Source organism: Seriola aureovittata, chromosome 2, assembly GCF_021018895.1.
Source record: "Seriola aureovittata isolate HTS-2021-v1 ecotype China chromosome 2, ASM2101889v1, whole genome shotgun sequence".
NCBI lineage: Eukaryota > Metazoa > Chordata > Actinopteri > Carangiformes > Carangidae > Seriola > Seriola aureovittata.
In genome coordinates this window covers 28988842-29008613 of record NC_079365.1, presented here as the reverse complement: position 1 = coordinate 29008613, position 19772 = coordinate 28988842, and the positions used below count along the sequence as shown (strand labels likewise).

The window sequence follows — 19772 nt, the reverse complement described above, 5'->3', positions numbered from 1 at the left end:
AAAAGAGAAGCTAGGACAAGAGAGCAAGATGGCTAAGCGGGTGGCGAGGGTTCATTTCACACAATCTGTCTCTCAACAGGGGGCAAATACTTTTTTCCCATCCAGAAAAATCTATTATGGAAATAAATACCAGCACATTACACAACTGCCTTAATCCAACATTGATACATGAGCGCACAACAGCGGATAAATAAATCCAACTGGCAAAGAAATAGAAATGTTTTTCTGCACTTTCTGTAGTTGACGGGTTGTTGGGCGCCGTGTCACGCTGGGAATGGAGATACACTTGTTGGGGTTTATGATGGAGTGAATGTACAACATGATTTGAATGATGCAGATTGAGTCCGACTGAGATGAAAAAGTAGCTTCTCTCAGTGTTCACAGCAGCCGATCTTCAATGATCCCAACTGGCTCTGATATCTTTATAAAAGCCATAATAATCTGTTTTTTGTTTTTTTTTCCTCTTAAAATATTTGTTTCTGACTTTATTAAAACCCAGTTTGTAGAAAACAACAACTCCTCCAACCTGAACATCCACATCAAACCCTCCGACTCGACCCAATACGAGCGTCTCCTGAAATGCCGGCCCTATAGCGGCAGGTGTACCGGACCACCGTTGCCTTGGTTACGTCAACAAACAGTCATGGCTTGGTTAGGTTCAGCAAAAGATCGTGGTTTGCGTTTAAATAAGTACTTCCTTAAGATTAGACGATCTTTGTTGTCATGGTTACAATAATAACAACAAGGTTAACACCGGTCTCTTGTGTTTTGTTGACGCATCCATCCACCACGACCTCCTCCTGTCGTGGACTTTGTCACCGTACGTTTCCCCTTCGCTCTTGTCATAATTACTACGACCACTAGGTGTCGCCTAGCAACAAAACGTAACTACGGGTCACAATAAGCTGCTGCACAGACGTGCCTGTGGTCTCGTTTCTTTACGAGACAGTCTCGTAGAAAAGTGCTGATGTGGTAGCGCCTTCACTTTGACACACGCTGGACGTGCACACGTGATGAAGGTGACAAAACATGGAAATAACAATGAAGTATTTCTATTTCACCAAATAAGGGAATATTTAATGTTTAAATAATAATAAGCTATGCAGGAAGACATCTGTATTCCTTCATTGTTTGTGACTCACAGGGACATTGTTGTGTCCTACAGAGTGAGAGGTCCAACTTCCTGTTCAACCTCCTTTAAAACTCCAAGAAGACTTATTTGAGATTTGGGGGCATTAGTTCTGTATAGAAAGTACAATTAACAGCGATCACAGATACAGACCAAATGAAGATTCATGGCATTCACCATATTTTCCAGCCTATAAAAAAGGAGTAATGAGCCATTTTTTCTTTTTTTTTTTTGCAGTGCGCTCGTTTATTAGCAATTCTCACACGTTTATGAAAGGTCATCAAGCTGATCAAACAATGTCAAGCATCTTTTCTGAACTAGTAACAGCAACATTAGGATTAAAGAGAAACACAACTCAATTCACTTCTCTGTATTAATGTGTAGATTTGTGTTTGATGTTTGCTCTGAATGGCTGTGTGAAGAAATTCAGAGCGATTGCAGATATAAAACATGACTTGAAATTTAAAGAGGTTGTTGTTGTTGTTGAGTCAGAGGGAATTACTTTAAGGACTGCCAGTGTGTTTGGCCGGAGTCTGTGCTGTCTCAGCTAATCTTGAAGAGCCACACTGACCCTTGAAGTTGAGCACATTTAAGCCTTTTTATTTAACTTTTCTGACGTGTTGTTTGCTGCAACATCGTGCAGTGAATGACTGACACAAACCACAATAATAAATAAATAAAAAATAAAAGAATGAATCAAAGATTGTTTGTTTTGACAGCAGATTTTTATTGTCTTTCCATATTTGGAAATGAGGAAAGTGCCTTTTTTTTTTTTTTAGCAATTGGTGGATGATCGATCATATATTACGGACTGAATTTGAATTTGGGAGTGTTATCACAAATTTGATTAGGTACCCTGTCTGTCGAAGCATATAATCTCCGTTTGCTGACAGTGGACGCAAGTAAGTTTGAGAACCCCAGAGTTTAGATTTATGCTGCTCTTCATAACTCTCTGCACACAAATCCCTTCATAAAGTTTATTTATAAATCCAACTTTCAACCCCAAAGCCCAGCGATTAATGTGTGTGAGTGTGTGTGTGTGTGTGTGTGTGTGTGTGTGTGTGTGTGTGTGTGTGTGTGCCAAGCAGACGGCTAGGTAGCAGTTGTCTGATTTGAGTAAATGGCGTGGAACGTTATGGCATTGAAGCTGGCCAAATGACCTGTGGCCAAAACACACAGATGGTATTCTGTCTCACACACACACACACACACACACACACACACACACACACACACACACACACACACTGTCTAGCACTTCAGTTGGATATCAGCAGACACACACACACCTGACATATTTAAATAACAGATTATTCCGCAGAGAGTTAAAAGGCATCAAACGAAGGTAAAGGGCAAGAATGAGTGAAAATCAATGTGTCTGACCAGAAGTAGATGATCAATCTAAACTTTATTAAAACTTTTTCCTTTATCAAAACATTCAGATTCTATGGATGGCTTGTAATGTAGATTCAGAACTAAGACCGGAAAAACGGACGGTAGGAAAACAAGACGTGTACAGGCTGTACTTAGCCACACAATAATAACAATGCTAACATGCTAATGTCAACCAGGTGCAATGTTCAGCATGGTCACCATGTTAGTTTAGCGTGTTAGCATGCTAACATTTACTAATGACCACTAGACACAAAGAACAGCTGAGGCTGATGGGAATGTCATTAGTTCTGGAGGTATTTGGTCATGAACCAAAAAACTGGACAAATTAAAACTTTGACCTGATGATGGCAAAAAGTTAATGGATCAAAGTTATGACACTTTATCCTCAGGAGATTAATAATGAATGTAGCTACATTTCACTGCAGTCCATCCATTAGCTGTCCAAATATTTCACTAAAAAGCAAAAATGTCAACCTCAATGTGGATCTACAGGAAAAGTCAGTAGGATTCATCCTCTGGGGACCATAAATGTCATATCACAATATGAGTTATAAACCAAAGCAGTGGACATATTGAAACTTTAACCTGATGACGGTATTAGATGAAAACATTGAAAACAATTCATCCTCAGGGGAACATGAATGTCTGAACCAAATTTCCTGGCAGTCCAGTCTGAACCAAAGTGGAAGACCAACAGACCAACACTGCGATGCTGCTAGCATGGCTAAAAATAGATTAAATGAACCTCTTATTCTTTCGACATTCCCGTATTTACATCTGGTCAACACATGCACTCGTGATCCTCAGAGGATCCTCCAGTCAGTCAGTCAGTCAGTCAAAACTGAAGATGCAAAAGTTTTCTCTCTGTTTCTGCTTATCATCGTCTTTCAGCTCAGTTTCAGTCAAAGGTGCTTTGTTGGCAAGAAAGTTAAGAGCGATGTTGCCGAAGCGTCAACATAAAAGTTAAACACCTTTCTTGTCTCAGCTTTTTCTTCTTCTTTTTCTAATTCTTCACTTGATATGTTCCTCTCTCTCTCTCCTCCTTTCTCAACTGTTCTTTAAAATTCACCTCCCTGTCCTGAGGCATCAATGGAAATTTTTTATTTAGAGACGCACGGTTGCATAATCTTGCAGCTACAGCATCGAGCAGTGGGTGATAATTTCCATTTGCCAGCAGCCCTAAAATTCCTCTAAATGTGTCTCTTTGCTTTGCCGTCGGTGTCATGTCGATGCTTTGCTCCAGCTGCTCCGAAGAAGCTGAACAGAGCAGAGAGGAAAATCATCCTGACTTAGCTCATCAATATCCTTAGACCTCTTCAGTATCTGCATGATGTGGGCATTCTGAAAAACAACAGCAATTTACTGCATTTCTCATTGTTTCTATGTAGTTTTCTGGGATTAAAGTTCCATATTTTCTTCTTCTTCTGTGTTTTATTTGAAGCGTTGATCCGTAAAAAGATGTATCTGTGGTTTTAAGAACCAAAAACCATCTCAGTGTAGTTTTACATCTCCTCTCTCAGGCTTCTCTCTGGAGCTCTGGTAACAACAGGTCTGTGAGCCAATCAGAAGAGAGGAGGCTCTGAGGCTTTCCTCTGATTGGCTGACTGTTTTCTGGGTGGTTGAATAAAAAATATAGCAGATTTCAGATAAAACACTTGGAGAAACCAAATCCTGCAAGGTTGGATGGTGGGTCCAGGTGGGCGGGGCTCAGGGCTTGGATATCTACCTTTACACTATATGGGACCTTGAAATACGTCGCTACGGTGTGTTGCTATCACCCTCTAGCTTGTTGATTGCAGTGAAATGCTGTTCAGACATTCATTGTCTCCAGAGGATGAAGCCTCCTAACTTGTCCACTGATTTAATTTATATCATTTCGAGGGATCGCAGTTGAATTTCGTACAGAGATTCATGGTCCCCAGAGGATGCAGGACAGGCAGAGTATCGCGGGTTTATCAGAGCTATAATCTTCGCCTAAGACCCGTCGAAAAGAGCTTAACTATTGATTAATCTGCTGATTTTTTTCTTTGATTAATTAAGAATAGTTCTGTCTGAGAAGTGAAGCTGCAGCTGTACTGGTGGATCGGCATCAACTCTTTCATACGTGCTTCACAATCACTGGCTCATTTACGGCGTGTGTGTCCAATCATATTCCTGCAGGTGAAGCATCGACATTGTAATCCGACACTTATTATTTACTATTTAAGATTTAATGCTCATGTTTGCTTATTAAGGGAGATCGTCTCTCTCAGCATGATCCATGTCGCTGCGTGGACTCTGTCTGTAGACTGGGAGTGAATAGATTAACTGTTTAGTCCATAAAGTGTCAGAACATTGTGAAAAATACCCAAAAGTGATGCCTTTAAATTGCTTGATTTTACCAGCTAAGAGCTAACAATCCACTAACAACAGCTTGAAGCAGAAAATCATCAAATTTCAGAAGCTAAAAGCAAATTCCTGACACCTTCAGTTTGATGATTCATCGATTGTTGTTGGTGATTCATTTTATGTTCATCAACAACTTGAGTAATCAGCTATTAAATCTAAGACTGGACCAGACAGTCAAAACGCAGGTTTAAAATCAAAACAATCAACTAAAATCCATCATGTCTATATGTGTCTTTTTTATATCACCCTGTTACTTTCACATCGTGTCTTTTTTTCTTACAGTAAATCACTTTGAATCACTTTGTTGTTGAAAGCAGCTTTACGAATAAGCTTCAAGAGGCTAAACAGCTGCAGAAATATCGATCACTGCGGGTTTAAGATCCGTCCTTCTCTCTCTGCAACTTTTCTTGGGTATAAAAGTGTAAACCTATTTAATGCAGTGGAACAAAACCTTTGCCTGTGAACATAAGTCTGAATAGTGAATAATATAATCCAGGCTGCATTAAGCCTCCTCCAAAACATTAGCCATCGCAAATTAGTTACATGCGAGTGTATTTCATAGGAGAAAGGGGGCCGGCTCTGGAGATGCTTTGGCGCCTGAGAAGAAAAACAATTAAGTTAAAAAGGATTCTAACGATAATGCGGCTGGAGCGGCGGCTGCAGAGCTGAAGACAACACGGAGCTGCTCTGCAGGAATGTGACAGCTGATAGCAGGTGAAACATGAGGAGGGCTGTGGAGACTCAGATACAGTAAAGAGTAACCAGATAGGACTCTGATCTCACACTTTGGGTTTTATGTAACGCCGTAGAGTGGGTAGCTGTAATGCAGGAGAGCTGGGATGCATTCAGTGTCTCGTGGGAGTGGCGTAATTTACATTAGACCTATAAAGCCCTGAGTAGGATGGTTTGGAGGGAAAGGAGGAGAGAAGGGATGAAAGGAGGAGTGAGAGAAAGAGAGGAGGGTGAGAAGAGACTAAAATTCTCACATAAAAGCAGCAAAATAACAAGTTGTTAATGATTAATTGTAGCGTGTAATAAAGAAAACAACTGGAAAACTTGGAGGAAATAGGTTCAAACAGTGAGAAAAAGACGAGAAAGACAGAAAAGGAGAGGGAAGACAAGAAATAGAGAAAGATTATAAGTGGGTTAAAGGAAGGAGAGAGACTTTATAGACAGAGAGATTAAAATAAAAGAGGGAGATGGTTGTCAGAGATCCGATCCCACGATAAGAGGAATAGTTCCACATTTTCGAAAACAAACTTTTTCGCTTTTCTTGCCGAGAGTTAAATCTGCACTGTATATATGAAGCTACAACCAGCAGCTAGTTAGCTTAGCTTAGCACAAAGAGGGGAAACAGGGGGGAAACAAGAGAGCGGACTGTGCAAAACTGCAGAAAAAAAAATGTTGTAGATGTTTTATGAAAAATTTTGCATATGGAGGGAAATTTCTCGATATCCGATATTATCTAATATCGGCCCAAGCCTACTAATTAACATATTTGATCTCAACATTTAGGAAACAGGGTTTTCTGGGGGTCACTATGATTACATACGTTTGCTCTAGGTTCTGCCTTGATTTCCACTGTTTTACAAACCAGAACTTCTTAAAATTTTCTGTCACTGTTGTGCACTTTTTGGTCGGCGAGTTCACAAAAGACAGTATCATTAAATCAATAAAACAGCCCCACGTGCACGCAGCAGGAGTAGAGTTAAGTGAGAGAGCACCAGACCACCTCACACATGCTGCTAACCAGCTTCCCAGAGGCAGCTGCATCCTTCAGCACAGCCCCAGAGGACGCACCAGCAGCTGCCAGCCCCGCTCTCGCTTTGCTCCGGCTTGTGCAGATCGGACTGCAGGATGCAGCACAAACACTTCTAAAGCTTTTCTGTCTTCAAAACAATCAAACAAACAAAAGAAAAAGAAAAAGAAATAGCGATGCAACGTTTGATCGGACTGCTCTGCAACTTTGTGGAAATGTTACGTGATTTAAAAAAAATACAGACAAAACCTGAATGTTACTGGAAATCTAATTAAACTGTGGAGACAATCTGCTGCAGACAAATGAGGAACAAGGCAACAAAACACAAGGTTTGATGTTCTGAATCGCTTCCTTGCAGAGTTGATCTAAACACACGTCCTGGGTTCCTAAGTGCGGTGTTTGCCGTGTGTGCAAAGGAACCGAAGCATTTCTTTCTCCCCCAGAGAAAACCTGAAATTTAGGTTCAGGAACTGAAGTAGTTGAGTGTTGCTGTTTGATCCTGCAGCCCGTTCATCAACACCGGCTCACAGATAGAAACAGAGGACGGGAATACAAAGAAACTGCCCGAACACTTACTCAGTATTGTTCCTATTTTATCCACGCCACTAAAGCTTATTTTGAATTTGAATTTGGGAGCGGGGAAGAGAGAGAGAGGGAGAGAGACCTAGAGAAAAGGCAGGCAGGAGAGGATTTGCTGGGCAGAAGCCACACCGGGAGCTGGGATGTGTTCAGTGTCTCGTGGGACGGCTCTAATCTGCATCAGACCCATATTACACGGCCGAGCTGCTGGTTTGGATCGTCACGTCGCAAGGCGGAGGGTTCGACTGCGTGTCGACAGTAGGAGACGATAAAATAAAAGGTGGAAAGAGAGGAGGGATGGAGGAAAAAGACAAAGAGACGAGTGGGTGAAATGTAATGCAGCGATACGAGATGCATTCAGGGTCCTGTGGGACGGAGCTAATTTACATTAGGCCTGGCCAAGTTCAGGCTGGGAGAGAGCGAGAGCGAGTAGGAAGGAGACAAACAATCGGGGAGGGCGGGGAGGAGGACGGAGAGAGAAAATGTATGAAAAGAAAGGGAAGGAGGGGGTGAAATAAAAAGTAATAAATAGAGATAAAGAAAGAAAGAACATAGATAGCAAGCGGCGTACCTGTAGGAGATCTTTTTATCTCTCCACTTCTGTCCCGTCAGGGCGTAGCGTTTATTCCTTTGCCGGCGGCTGGTGTGAGGATGATCTGGGACGCCACAGCGAGGTCTCCTCATCCACCTGAACACAACAGTCACATTCAAAGACCCAGCACTTTCAGCCAATCTGCAAAAAAAAAAAACTGACGGGTAAAAAAACCCGCTGACTCAAGAAAACACATGCAAGTATTTCTTAGAAACCAAGCGCATCGTTGTGTTTGAGTATTTTCAGTCCGTAGAGACAATAACCTCTGAAGCCATTAACATAAAAAGACAGTTTTGCTATAAGCTTTAGTTACTGCTGCTTCATCTGGTAAGATTTGCATTCCCTCAGTGCAGTTTACAGCGGGGGCAGATTCACCAGGGAAAATTCTCAGCAACGGTCTGAACAATGGATCTTTGATTTCACGCTGACGTGAACAAAAGCAGCTTCTCACAGAGATGAGTCCTAAAACCTGGAAATGAGTTAGCGTTTAAACACGTCCGGTTCCCTCGTCCAAAAGTCTCTGGGTTTTTTTTGGTTTGTTGACTGAAATAAGGTCTGTGGTAATCACAAGCTAAAGCCATAAAAATATATCAGTAAACCTCAGTCCTGATTTCTTTGAGCTTTTACATCTCTTAAAAAAAAGGCCAGTTGCTAACAAGTTGGCTAACGGAGACTGCAGAGGTTGTCGGGGGCGTTGAACGTTGTCACGCCATCCCATTGGCTTTTTGACGAGGGAACCACGGTGGCGCTTACAAAAATACATCATCCATGTGGCCACTCTATTTCTGTGGATTTCTGTAACAACTTTTTGCTAGCGGAATTAATTAGCTTTGGCTAACTAGCATAAGGTCATGCTAACGCTGCGTTTTCTGAAAACATATTTTTAAAAGAAAATGTTTCCAGCTGATTCAGTTAAAAATCAAAACTCTATAACTGTAAAAGATTCTTTAATATGCACTTGATTGCTACATACATGCTATCATGCTAATATAAGACTGGCGCTAAAGCTAACAGGTGCAAGACAACATCATCTTCCAACCAGCTAATGATCCATAGAAGACACAAAATAAAGGAGCAGCATTGTTAGTCTGTTATAGGAAGTAAAGTTTGGTTAAATGAGCCATTTAAGTTTTTAATTTGGACAGCGGAATAAAGAAAGTGCCACATGGTTTCAGTCATTTGTTTACACTTTATCATGTCAGTACGAAGTTTAAGAAGTTTTCAAAACCGAGGGAAACAGACAGAAGATGAGAAAGCAACAGAAACAGAGATGATGGTTTTACAGCTTTAGTTAAAAATCCTTGTTCAGCTCCTGAGGTTCATCCAGGAAGCTGCGGCACACTGAGGCTAAATATGTCAGACCAATTACAGTCGTTTTATAGTCGATCATTATTCATCTGCATGGCCTTTATTCATAACTGTGGTCTCAAAAGGTTTCAGAACAGCCATGAAATAATGCTCCTGGATCGGGAGGCAGAATGAATCGCCCACACAAACTTGGATTTGTCTGTACAAACCAGCGTGTGCTGTGTATTGAAAGCAGGAGCGTCACATTTAAATTCAAAGCTCGCATTGATCAATATTTTTGGATGGATCAAACGACTGTGGGTTGTTTGTACTGACAAACCCGCGGATATTATTACCTGACTCCACAGTTCTCGTCAGGTCGACGTTCATTTGATAAATAAATAGGCAACTGTATTTTAAGTTCACCTTATCAATGATGATATATTCGATATGTGTGTTACCCAGATGCACAGCCCCCCCCGTCCCTCGACTCACTCTATAGTCGTCTCGTCCAGTATTCCCGTCACAGGAATGCCGTAGAAGCGCTGCATGGCGGCCACGGCGGACTGCATGGCTTTCTCCTGCCGCAGGTCTGACGTGCGGACGTCGTGAGGCAGCAGGTAGCCGTAGTTCTTCAGCCACGTCTGAGAGGGAGGGAAAACAACAAGAGTGGAGGTCAGTTAATTTAAAAAATAATCCATGATAACCCTTTAAAATGTTTCCTTTACCTGCAAATCCAAGGTTAACCGGTGAAAACAGTCGTCGCAGTTCGAGGGAATGAGTTCGACTAAAGAAACCAAGACCATGAAGAAGCATCTCGTTAAATATTAAAGACGAAGGCATGTTTGTGCACATTACTGTGATGGTACAGACGCCATTTTCCAGTAATGACTAAAAGCTCACTCTCCATGAGAAGAGACGACTGAATGATTAGATCACTAATCATCGGGGGAGTGGGGGGGGGGGGGGGGGGGGGGGGGGCTGTGGTTTGAATTTCATCTGTTCATCATCATCAACACAGATCATATATAAAACACATCAAGGGATTTTTACACAGAAGATCCAACTGACAGTGATTATTTACAACCACAGGTTTCACCTCATCACCTGGTGACAGGTTGTGACTTCATGTTAATCAGATTAAAATCGTCTATTTAGACGAATGTAACGGCAATTTGACGTAACGTTGCGACTCTCGTCCTGTCTGAAGTCAACGGACGGCAGGTCGAGTATCTCGCCCAGGGACCTTTCGAAATGCCGCCTGGAGGAGCCGGGAATCGAACCATCCACCTTTCGATTAGCGTACGACCCGCTCTGCCTCCAGCTCACGCCTTGTAACATTTACACTTTTAACTATTAAGATCACTGTAATACAAGTATTGTCTCTTATAGACACAAGAAAATGAAATCAGTTTAATAAACAGCTGTTTTTTGTTGTTAGGTAGATTCTGTTTCCCCCCCACACTGTTCAACCACAGGACTAATCAGACCAGCTGTCTCCCTCCCTATAGTAAACTTACTTTTAAGTTTCTTGGATTTTGTCTGGGAGGGGGGGGGGTTTAAGTGTCCGACTTTTGACTGTGTGATTTTTTGAAACTATAAAGTCTTCACACAACAGATTCATGACAATCCGTTCTGCAGTGGAGTTTTTCTTTGATGTGGCAAAAGCAGAACAAGAGAAAGGAGGGAGTAAAGGGCGGGATGACAAACTGGAAGAGGATAAAAAGAGACTCGGGCCGAGGGAAAGAGAGAGTAACGCGGAGAGATTTATCGGATATGTCAGAGGGAAACTGAGAGAAAGAGATGAAAGGACAAGAGAGGAGCCATTCCTCCCGAATCACAGGAAATTTGATTCACACTGATCCGAAAATCGATGCCAAATCCACAAGTTTCCACGGATGATTCTTATTATGTCGTATTTTTCACTTTGCAGAGCTGCTGTCTCTTTAATATGACATAACACAATCTCACAACCCTCCTGAGAGAGCCACGGAGAGCAAAAGGAAGGAGGGAGAGGAAGGGAAAGAAAAAGTGAGAGAAGGAGTTGAAGGAGAGGAAGAGCAGTAGAGAGATAGATAAGAGAAAGAAGAGGTTGCGAGGGAAATGAGAGAGGAAGGTGGGGGAGAGATAACGGCGGCGAGGCTGAGCCCTTCTCTACAGTGGGTCATTAATATTTCAAAGTGTGTGCCAGCCTCTCGCAGCCGGTCCAGACCCGGCAGCCAGCACTCAGCCACAATATCAACGTCTGCCTAACTACCATGACGGACGCAGGGAGGTAACCGCCCCCCCCGGAGAGAGAAATATTCCCCGTCAGAGCGCAGACAGCTACACCACCTAAATAACACACTCTCATCAGTCAGGACACGGATCTCTCTGTTTCCCTCTGGTTCATTTCAAAATACATCATTTGGAGAAAAATGAGGAAAAGACGCGTTTTGAAAAAACAATCGTTGAAAGTTCTGTGAAAATAAAACCTATAAGTCGTTTCTATGAAGACGTTATTGCTGGATTTAAGTCATTAAAACATATACTTATATATGTTTTAATATAAATGATCTTGTTGCACTTTTATCCACCGGAGTCACGACGCCACTCCAGCGGTCCAACCAGACGCACCGCAGTGTGTTTGTGATGCGGCCCAGATGCGGCCCAGATGCGGCTCTCCGCTCTGCTCCGTTTTAAAAACACACACGAAGCTGCACAGAGCAGATCCACCCGGGCAGGAAGTCAGACACAGGAACACTTTCAAATTAAAAACAACCTGTGCAGACTCCCAATCGTTTATCACGTCACTACATCAACGTCATAACCGGTGGCTCCGGGTCAGAGGTCAACCAAACCGGTCGGAGAAGAGTGAAAATAAAAGAAAACGACCACGTCAACGCGTCAGCGGTATGAAGCCAGATGTGACGTCACTGACCTGAGTCGGGAGGAAACCCGGGGTGAGGTCGATAAAGCGAGACATTTGGTGATGTCACCTTGTGTAAACTGTTGTTCATATTCTTTTCATTCTTATTTGCGTGTTCTTGTGTTTGGTGCTTGTGTTACGACACTGGGAGACTGTGTTTTTAATGTTTGGCTGTTTATTTTGAGTCTTAATTTATTTGTGGCAAGTTTTGCATCATTGTTGATAGTTTGTTTTTTGTTGTTTTACACTGATGTTGTTTTTCTGTGTGTGTACAGTTTGACTGGTTGTGTTTTTCTTTTTGTGTATTTTATTTTAATGTCTACTCTATGTGCCCTTTAAATTGCCCCCTGGGGACCAATAAAGTTTCTTGAATTTTAATTAAACAGAATAAAATACAAACAGAACAGCACAGAAAGCAAACAATCTACAAAACTAAGATACAAATAAAATGCCACAAAACGACGAGCACAACCTCACTAATAAGCACACGGCCGATTCCTCTGGAAAAACTCTTTCAGTTTGAGTTTTTAAACGATCCAATTTCAGCCGTTGTGCGTAGAAACTTCCATTTGTCCAAATGAGGATTCACTAAAAGGCTCCTTACATTTCCCAGCGAGTGCAGCTCATATGACTGAGCCAGACACTCTTGAGATTTTATGTTGCTTTTCCCCCAAAAGTTGCGTCATAACTTTCAGACTAGTGTTAAATTGAGACGACCGTCTTCTGCCTGAAGATCTCAGACTGTGCAGCTGTAGCTTGAATCTGTTCTCTTTGTATTATTCTTATTGTCGACTTTAATCTGTCAGCTGCACCAACTAACCGTTCAATTTGCGCTACAAGCTATTTGAGGGCCGGTCCCTAACTCCTGTGTTTAGATAACTCATTTCCACCGCGATCCTAATCTGCTTTTAATCCTAAATGTAAATGTAAACACAGATTGCCAAATGGTCGCGAGCCGAGAGGAAAGCGGCCGCACGCAATCCAATTAAAAAACTCCACCACGATAAATCTGTGGCGACGACAACACCAGAGCTCTCGACAAAACATCTCAATCTGATTCCTGTGATTTAATTCTCTTCCATCCAGACGCTGATGATAAAAAAAAAAAAAAGAAAAAGAAAACGAGCTCCAGGCCAGAATCAACAAAACAATTTCACAACTGTCAAGTAACAAGACTCTATTTGAAAGGCACAAACATGATGATCGTTCAGTTCAGTTTATAAAAATGAACCCGACAGTCGCGCAACATTTTCATCAACCGGCAAATGAAGTCACCTCGTTGATGTGCAAATGTTTTTTCATTCTGTGAAGCCACTTATTTCTGAACCCTTCTTATTTAAGTTTGTAGATTTGATCAAAAGCTATCGATCAACAACAATCGATCAACAACAATCGATCAACAACAATCTGACGGAACCTCTGATCTGTTCCTTGTTAGTGTTCCCTGCATCACACACACACACACACACACACACACACACACACACACACACACACACACACACACACACACACACAGCACTCTGTAATGAAGTCTCTCAGGACCTCAATACTGCATTAGTCAGTATGTTTGTGTGTGTATGTGTGTGTGTGTGTGTGTGTGTGTGTGTGTTTGTGTGTGTGTTTGTGTTGTGTGTGTGTGTGTGTGTGTGTGTGTGTGTGTGTGTGTGTGTGTGTGTGTTCACTCTGCTGACGAGTGGGCCAGCTGCTGCTGGCTCAGAGGAAGCAGTTCGAATTAAATAATTCACCAGCTGCTATTATACAACAATTACTATAGTGCCATCAATGCTCACACACACATGAACACACACACATGAACACACACACACACATGCATGTTTCATACAACACGAGTGCAGCAACATAAATCACTGGCGAGATTAAAACCTCTGTGTGAACATGTTTAATTAATATTCTTATCTTATAGATGTGGACAAAATGCTTTTCTTACAGCCGCGGGGCAGTGATGCATTCGAGGTTGTGGGAGTTTGAGGAACCACAGAGACACACCTCTCAGTAACTGCTGCCTCCTGCTCGAAAAAGTCTGACGGTCTGGTCATCAGCTGTTCCCGCCCTTTCCCAGCTCCTGTCCCCTAGCAACCATGACAACACGTAACTTTTTTCCACAACTTGATGTTTTAAAGCCTGTGGTTTGAACAGTTGTCTCCTCTGGCTTTCTCTCTGTGTTTTTTGCTTTCATTACCAGCGTGCAATGAATCTTGGGATAGGTTGAGCGTCCTTCTTTTCTTGGACAATGAAAAAAAGGCCAATTAAAGGATGCATTTCTTGGCCTGCACTTGAAGGAGCCTTCGAAATGGGACAGTCTAGTCGCACAGCTGTGACACAATCGGTCTTCAGATGCAGCCTCTGAAGGAAGCGGCGCCTGAATTGGGACACAGCTCACTTACATCACCCACTGCTGAGATTATTTATGACTGTCAAAGCTGCATTTATGTCCTGAAAACTGAAATATTAAGACAGAGCGACGTCACATGTCATTTTGAACCGTCAACTTAAAGAGAGACTTTTTTTGACACAAATGTAAACTTTTATATAGTCTAAAGGTCTGTGTCCATGTGTCGTGTGATTATAGATCAGCTCTAGCTTCTATATTAATACTGTGAAAGTATCAAAGCCTCAGTCCACAGAGAAATGCACACAGCCTGTATTCAGAAACTGAGCCTTAAAACCAGCCGTCAGGACTTCTGCAACTTTGTGATGTCACAACAAAGCAGTCACCAAGCCCCGCCCACCTGGACCCACCGTCCAAACCTTGCAGGATTTGGTTTCTCTGAGTGTTTTTAAGAGAGGCTCAGAGACTCCTCTCTTCTGATTGGTTATTTGATACCAGGTTTATGATCCTCGTGATTCATGTAAACGCTGATAACATCGACCCACGCTGCTGTTGTCATATGTACAAGATGCTGATAAGGATTCTGTGATTCTCATACACAACCAGGCTCAGATGAAGAGAAAACAAATCTCCTCTCAAAACACAAAACGAACACGAATCACACATCCATAAATATCACAGCAAATGTATACCACGCAAACACAAACGCATTTAAAATTCAAATATTTTAATGACGCTTGGAATCACATTTTACTTGCATGAAGGCTCTGCGGGTGTGCGCAGCGAGTCCTGATGATTCAAGCTGCACTGATACAGCCAGTTTTCATGTTTGTGCTCGTGGGATGCAGCGAGTGTGAACCCGACCTCCGAGGATGGCAATGCAAAAATCAATACCGTGGCTCTTGTTTGGTTTTTTTTCCTGACCTAACAAAATGAATTTACATGCAGGCACTGTGTGTTGTTTGTTTCAGACTTTAAACTAAGTTTTAATTTCTTGAGCCCCCGGAGCAGCATCAGTGATTATTCAAGGGTCAATAGTCACATTTATCTTACTCATCCTCTGCTCAGTTAATTGACACGATGATGACACCCCCCCCACCCCCCCCTCCCCTAAAAAGATGCAGCCTAATGTGCCCCTTCAACTATAAGGTGACTCACTTTCCACTTTGAGATTACATCATGAAAAGACAGAAGAGAGGAAGACAAGAGATGAAGGTCTGCTGCAGAAAAGTTTACTGCTTTGAAGTGCTGCGACCTGCTGGGAGCACGACGTGTTCGGGGGGTGAAGCTCTTTCCTGTCCGACGTCCTTGTGCTGCGACGCTGCTGCTGCTGCCGCTCTGATGCAACCAACAGGGAGCGTCCTCAGCGGAACAACAACAGCATTTGTTCCAACACGGAAATGGACTCATGTTCACATTTTCTGGAACGAGCAAAGACTCTGAAAGCCACAGAAATTGTCTGACGTCTTGTCTAAAAAGCCTTTCAAAGAATTTCAAAAGTAAAATAAATCATGAGAGTTCTGGCGCTTTCCCGTCGTCTCAATCGTTTGGTGTGAGGTGACCATCTTACGTCTGTCTTTCTTTTTTCGTCTTGATGAGCCGATGGAATCAAACATGTCTAATATTATTGTACGTTTTTAGTCTTGGCTCGATCAAACGGTGAAACTTCATCACTCACTCAGTCAGTCTTGGACATTCGGGGGATCTAGCACTGATCCAATCAAAAACATGTAACTGCACTCCTGTTCAATACTCCTTCCCTGAAATAAGAGTCTGACCAGATGAGATGCATCAAATGGAAAATCACAGCCAGACTCGACTTCTGCACTTGCATGTTCAGAAATAATGCCATGAATAGATTTATCTATCAATTAACTTCATAAAAAAAGGCAGTAAACGGAAAAAATAAATCAAATCCTTTAGTCGTTTTTGTCTCTGAAGATTGTTCTTTATGACTCTGTCTTTTTGGACTCGTCCTGCTGCAGAATGAACCAATCAGACGCCTCCTGATGTTGTGATCGATAAGAATCTGAACATCTCAAGTATCTGAAACGTTCACACAGCGTAACCAACCAACTCGCCGCCCCCAGTCCAAATACTTTCACTGCAGCTCAGGTTGAAGGTTGAAATATCTTTATTATCCCCGAGGGGGGAATTGTTGTGCAGCCAGCAGAAGCCAAATAGATCCCAACAGTAAAACATTGATTCACACAAACACTCACAGAAACACTATATCAAATAGATTCTAAACAATAAATATAGAAGAAGTCCAGTGCATTAAACACTACAAACTCTTGAATAAACCTAAAGATCCGACTGGTAAAAAAAATAATGTGCACCATATAAAATCACAATGAGTTATTTAAGAAACCAACCAGACAGTCGCAGTATGAACTCCCTGCACAAAGGGCTCAGAGGACTGATGCAGCATCAGCATCATTTGTATCTGTTGCTACTGGAAACAACATCCTTAAAGTTTTTGGTTCCCATTGTCTCAAACTGAAGCCGTATTCAATGAGACACTTTTTCAGTTCACATCTTCTAAACAGCTTAAGCAGCTCTCTCTCTCTATATATATATATTTATATATATAAAAAATTCCATTAGGGCCACATGCAGGGTGAATGATGGAGGAATGAAAAATCTGTTCCACGCAGACTCCTGATGAGACAAGGAGGCAGGGAACAGACTGTGAAGCCTGTGGTGCTACACGTGTCATTTAAACTTTAATGTATTGTCACTACATTAATACGTCTACATTTGAATAAGCACAACCTCTACATAGCGTTTCATAACGGTGAGATTCTGGTGGAAAAAAAGGGATCATCCAGAACGGGTCGTCGGATGAAAAACAACCGTAGATCCTGGATGTATTTGAAGCATAATTTATAGAAAATATCAAAAGGTTTCTGTGTGTGCGGTTACGTTAAGACGACGCGTGTTTCATGTTTTACTGCTCATTAAATGATTGATAAATGATCATTAATGATTATTAAAAATGATCTGTGTTTTAGGAAAGGAAACTTTTCTGTGTCGAGTTTCGGAGAGAAGACAGATTTCTTTGTTTTCAGTGGTGGAAAGTTGTTGAGAGAGATATTAAACTTTTTAAACCACTACATTGTTTTAACTGCAACAGCTTCAAGTTAATTAATGAAATTTAGATTTTTACTAATAAAACATATGAAGAGGTTATAAAATTTGATGCAGTGTTACAGATTAAACTACTCAACAATAAGTATTTAACCAACAAACTTTAATAATATTTAAAAAGCTGAAAAAAAAAGATAACAAACAGGACGACATACAGTAAATGTGCAGTGGCCACTGATATTTCCTCCTGAGGTTTGTACCATGAAGCCGCCGCCCTGTTTCCTCTCTGCCCGTCTGTTTGCATCTGCGTCCACCTGCCTGTCTGTCTGTCCACCTGATTGTCTGTGTCTCTGTCTGTCTGTCTCTCTCTGATGCATCAACCTGTGTGTCAGCTTGCGGTGCGTCTGCGTCTCCTTCGTCTGTCTGCTGGGATAAAAATAGACCCCCCCCCCCCCACCACCACCACCACCACCACCACCTCCCCTACTAAACTATTTACCGTCTCTCAGCTTGAGTGCAACGAGTGCAACTTCCCCGTTGTCCGACCCGTGTGTTTGGCCTGATTGGGCTGTTTAACAAACTGAATTCTTCCTCCAATATTAGTTTGTGAAAGTACCTGAAGGTGTTATACTGGTTTATAGGCTTCATTGAGTCAACGACATACTGATGCAAAAAGGAGAGAGTTCAATAAAAAACACTAAATGCTACAAGAGAAAACACTTAAACCGATGAATCGTTTGGCCTGTAAACTGTGAGAAAATAGTCAGAAATGCTCATAATCTGATTAACGATCACCAAACCCAAAGACATTTCTCATACGAGACAAAGAAAAGTGAGAACTCCTCACACTCAGAGGCTCAAAACAGGCGTAGTGAAATAGCGTTGGATCATGGGAGTTGTTGTTTTCACCAACATTGCCGTCCAGCAGCCCAATTATCCACAGAGGTCTCCTCCTGCTCCACCAGTATAACCAGTATAACCAGTTTCACATTTAAAGTCAGTGTTTTGCCGACGCATTTTCCAGACGTCGGCTGACTAAAATCCTTCATCTGGTTAAAATATATAGTTGAAAACGACCAAGGTGTAAAAAGTATATTATAAAAATGTGACTTTAAAACTGGATGAAAAGTCGCTTCAGCAACCACAACGCTGACACATGCACATAGGGGATATGACGTCGTCAAATGACATCACAGATTTCTCTCAACAACATATAGAACAGCGGTCAAGTCACTTCTAGACGTTTTAATGTGGAAATGTTACGTATTATAACTTTAAATGATGAATTAATTATCTATTTGTTGCTGTTTCTACTGATCGAATAACCGTCAGCTCACATCTTTGTACGTAGTTAAGGTGTAAGAGGTTATCCAAACATGAAACTAAGAATTAAGAATTAAAGATTAAATGAAAAGAAGAATAAATAAAGTGCACTTCAGAGTCTAGGAGCTTCTTTTTTTTTTAATGCACCACTCCTCATAAACATTTTACCCCGCTTTTTTTTTTTTTTTACATCAGTGCCACTAAACTCTATACATTTTTTAGAGTGTTTTATTTTCAGTTATGTGTCTGGTACCACACTGCGAACCTTACATTACATCACAGACACAGTGCACATAATCACGCTCCCCTGGGTGCCCCCGGAGTGAACGTCTCAACTCTCGCCACACAACGCATCACATCAACGTCTGACAGAGGAAAAGCATCAGAGAACCTGCAGGACACCCAACGTCCTCTTAAAAGGGTCCTGATGACGCTCCTCGCTGTTTTATCATCCCCTTCATGACATCATGTATGACTGTCTGCTCCTCTCACTGCTGCAGCTTTTAGCGCTGTTAGTAGAACCGCTCATACAGTCAGCGTGCTTCATGTTAAAACAGACCCGGGTATCGTTTGAAATGTGGCAATGATACTTGATTTTCACTTAAGTCTTTTTTTTTTTGCTTCTTTTAATTTAACAAAATGAGCAACACTTTTCAGTATTTCATCCCCGAATAAAACTGTTAAAAACCTGAAAAAGCTCCGATTCAGGTCCGAACATAGACTATAAGTTTCTAAAGAGCAGAGTGAGCTGCTCCGCCGTCGCCGTCTTGGCAGTACCTGACTCCGCCCCTAACTTCCAGCTAATCCAGCTACTCCACGTGTGGAGCTGACACGTCAGTTTATGCCGGTTTGTAGCAAACATACGCTCACCCACCTGTCACTCAAAGAGGCCACGCCCTCAATTCTCCATAACTTTAGTCCTTAATAAAATATAAACAGGTGAGTTTTATAAACAGGTGTCATGAAGGA

At 41.9% G+C, this 19772-nt stretch overlaps 1 protein-coding gene across 1 annotated transcript in view; it reads right to left on the bottom strand.

The window, feature by feature from the left end:
* Positions 1 to 19772, bottom strand: part of mmp24 (matrix metallopeptidase 24) — a 74676-nt gene that overhangs the window by 36467 nt on the left and 18437 nt on the right. Inside the window, exons 2-3 of the mRNA XM_056400647.1 lie at positions 9625 to 9773; positions 7822 to 7938 (exon numbers count right to left, since the gene is read on the bottom strand). Coding sequence (XP_056256622.1) covers positions 7822 to 7938; positions 9625 to 9773 — 266 coding nt within the window. The remainder of the gene's footprint in view (positions 1 to 7821; positions 7939 to 9624; positions 9774 to 19772) is intronic.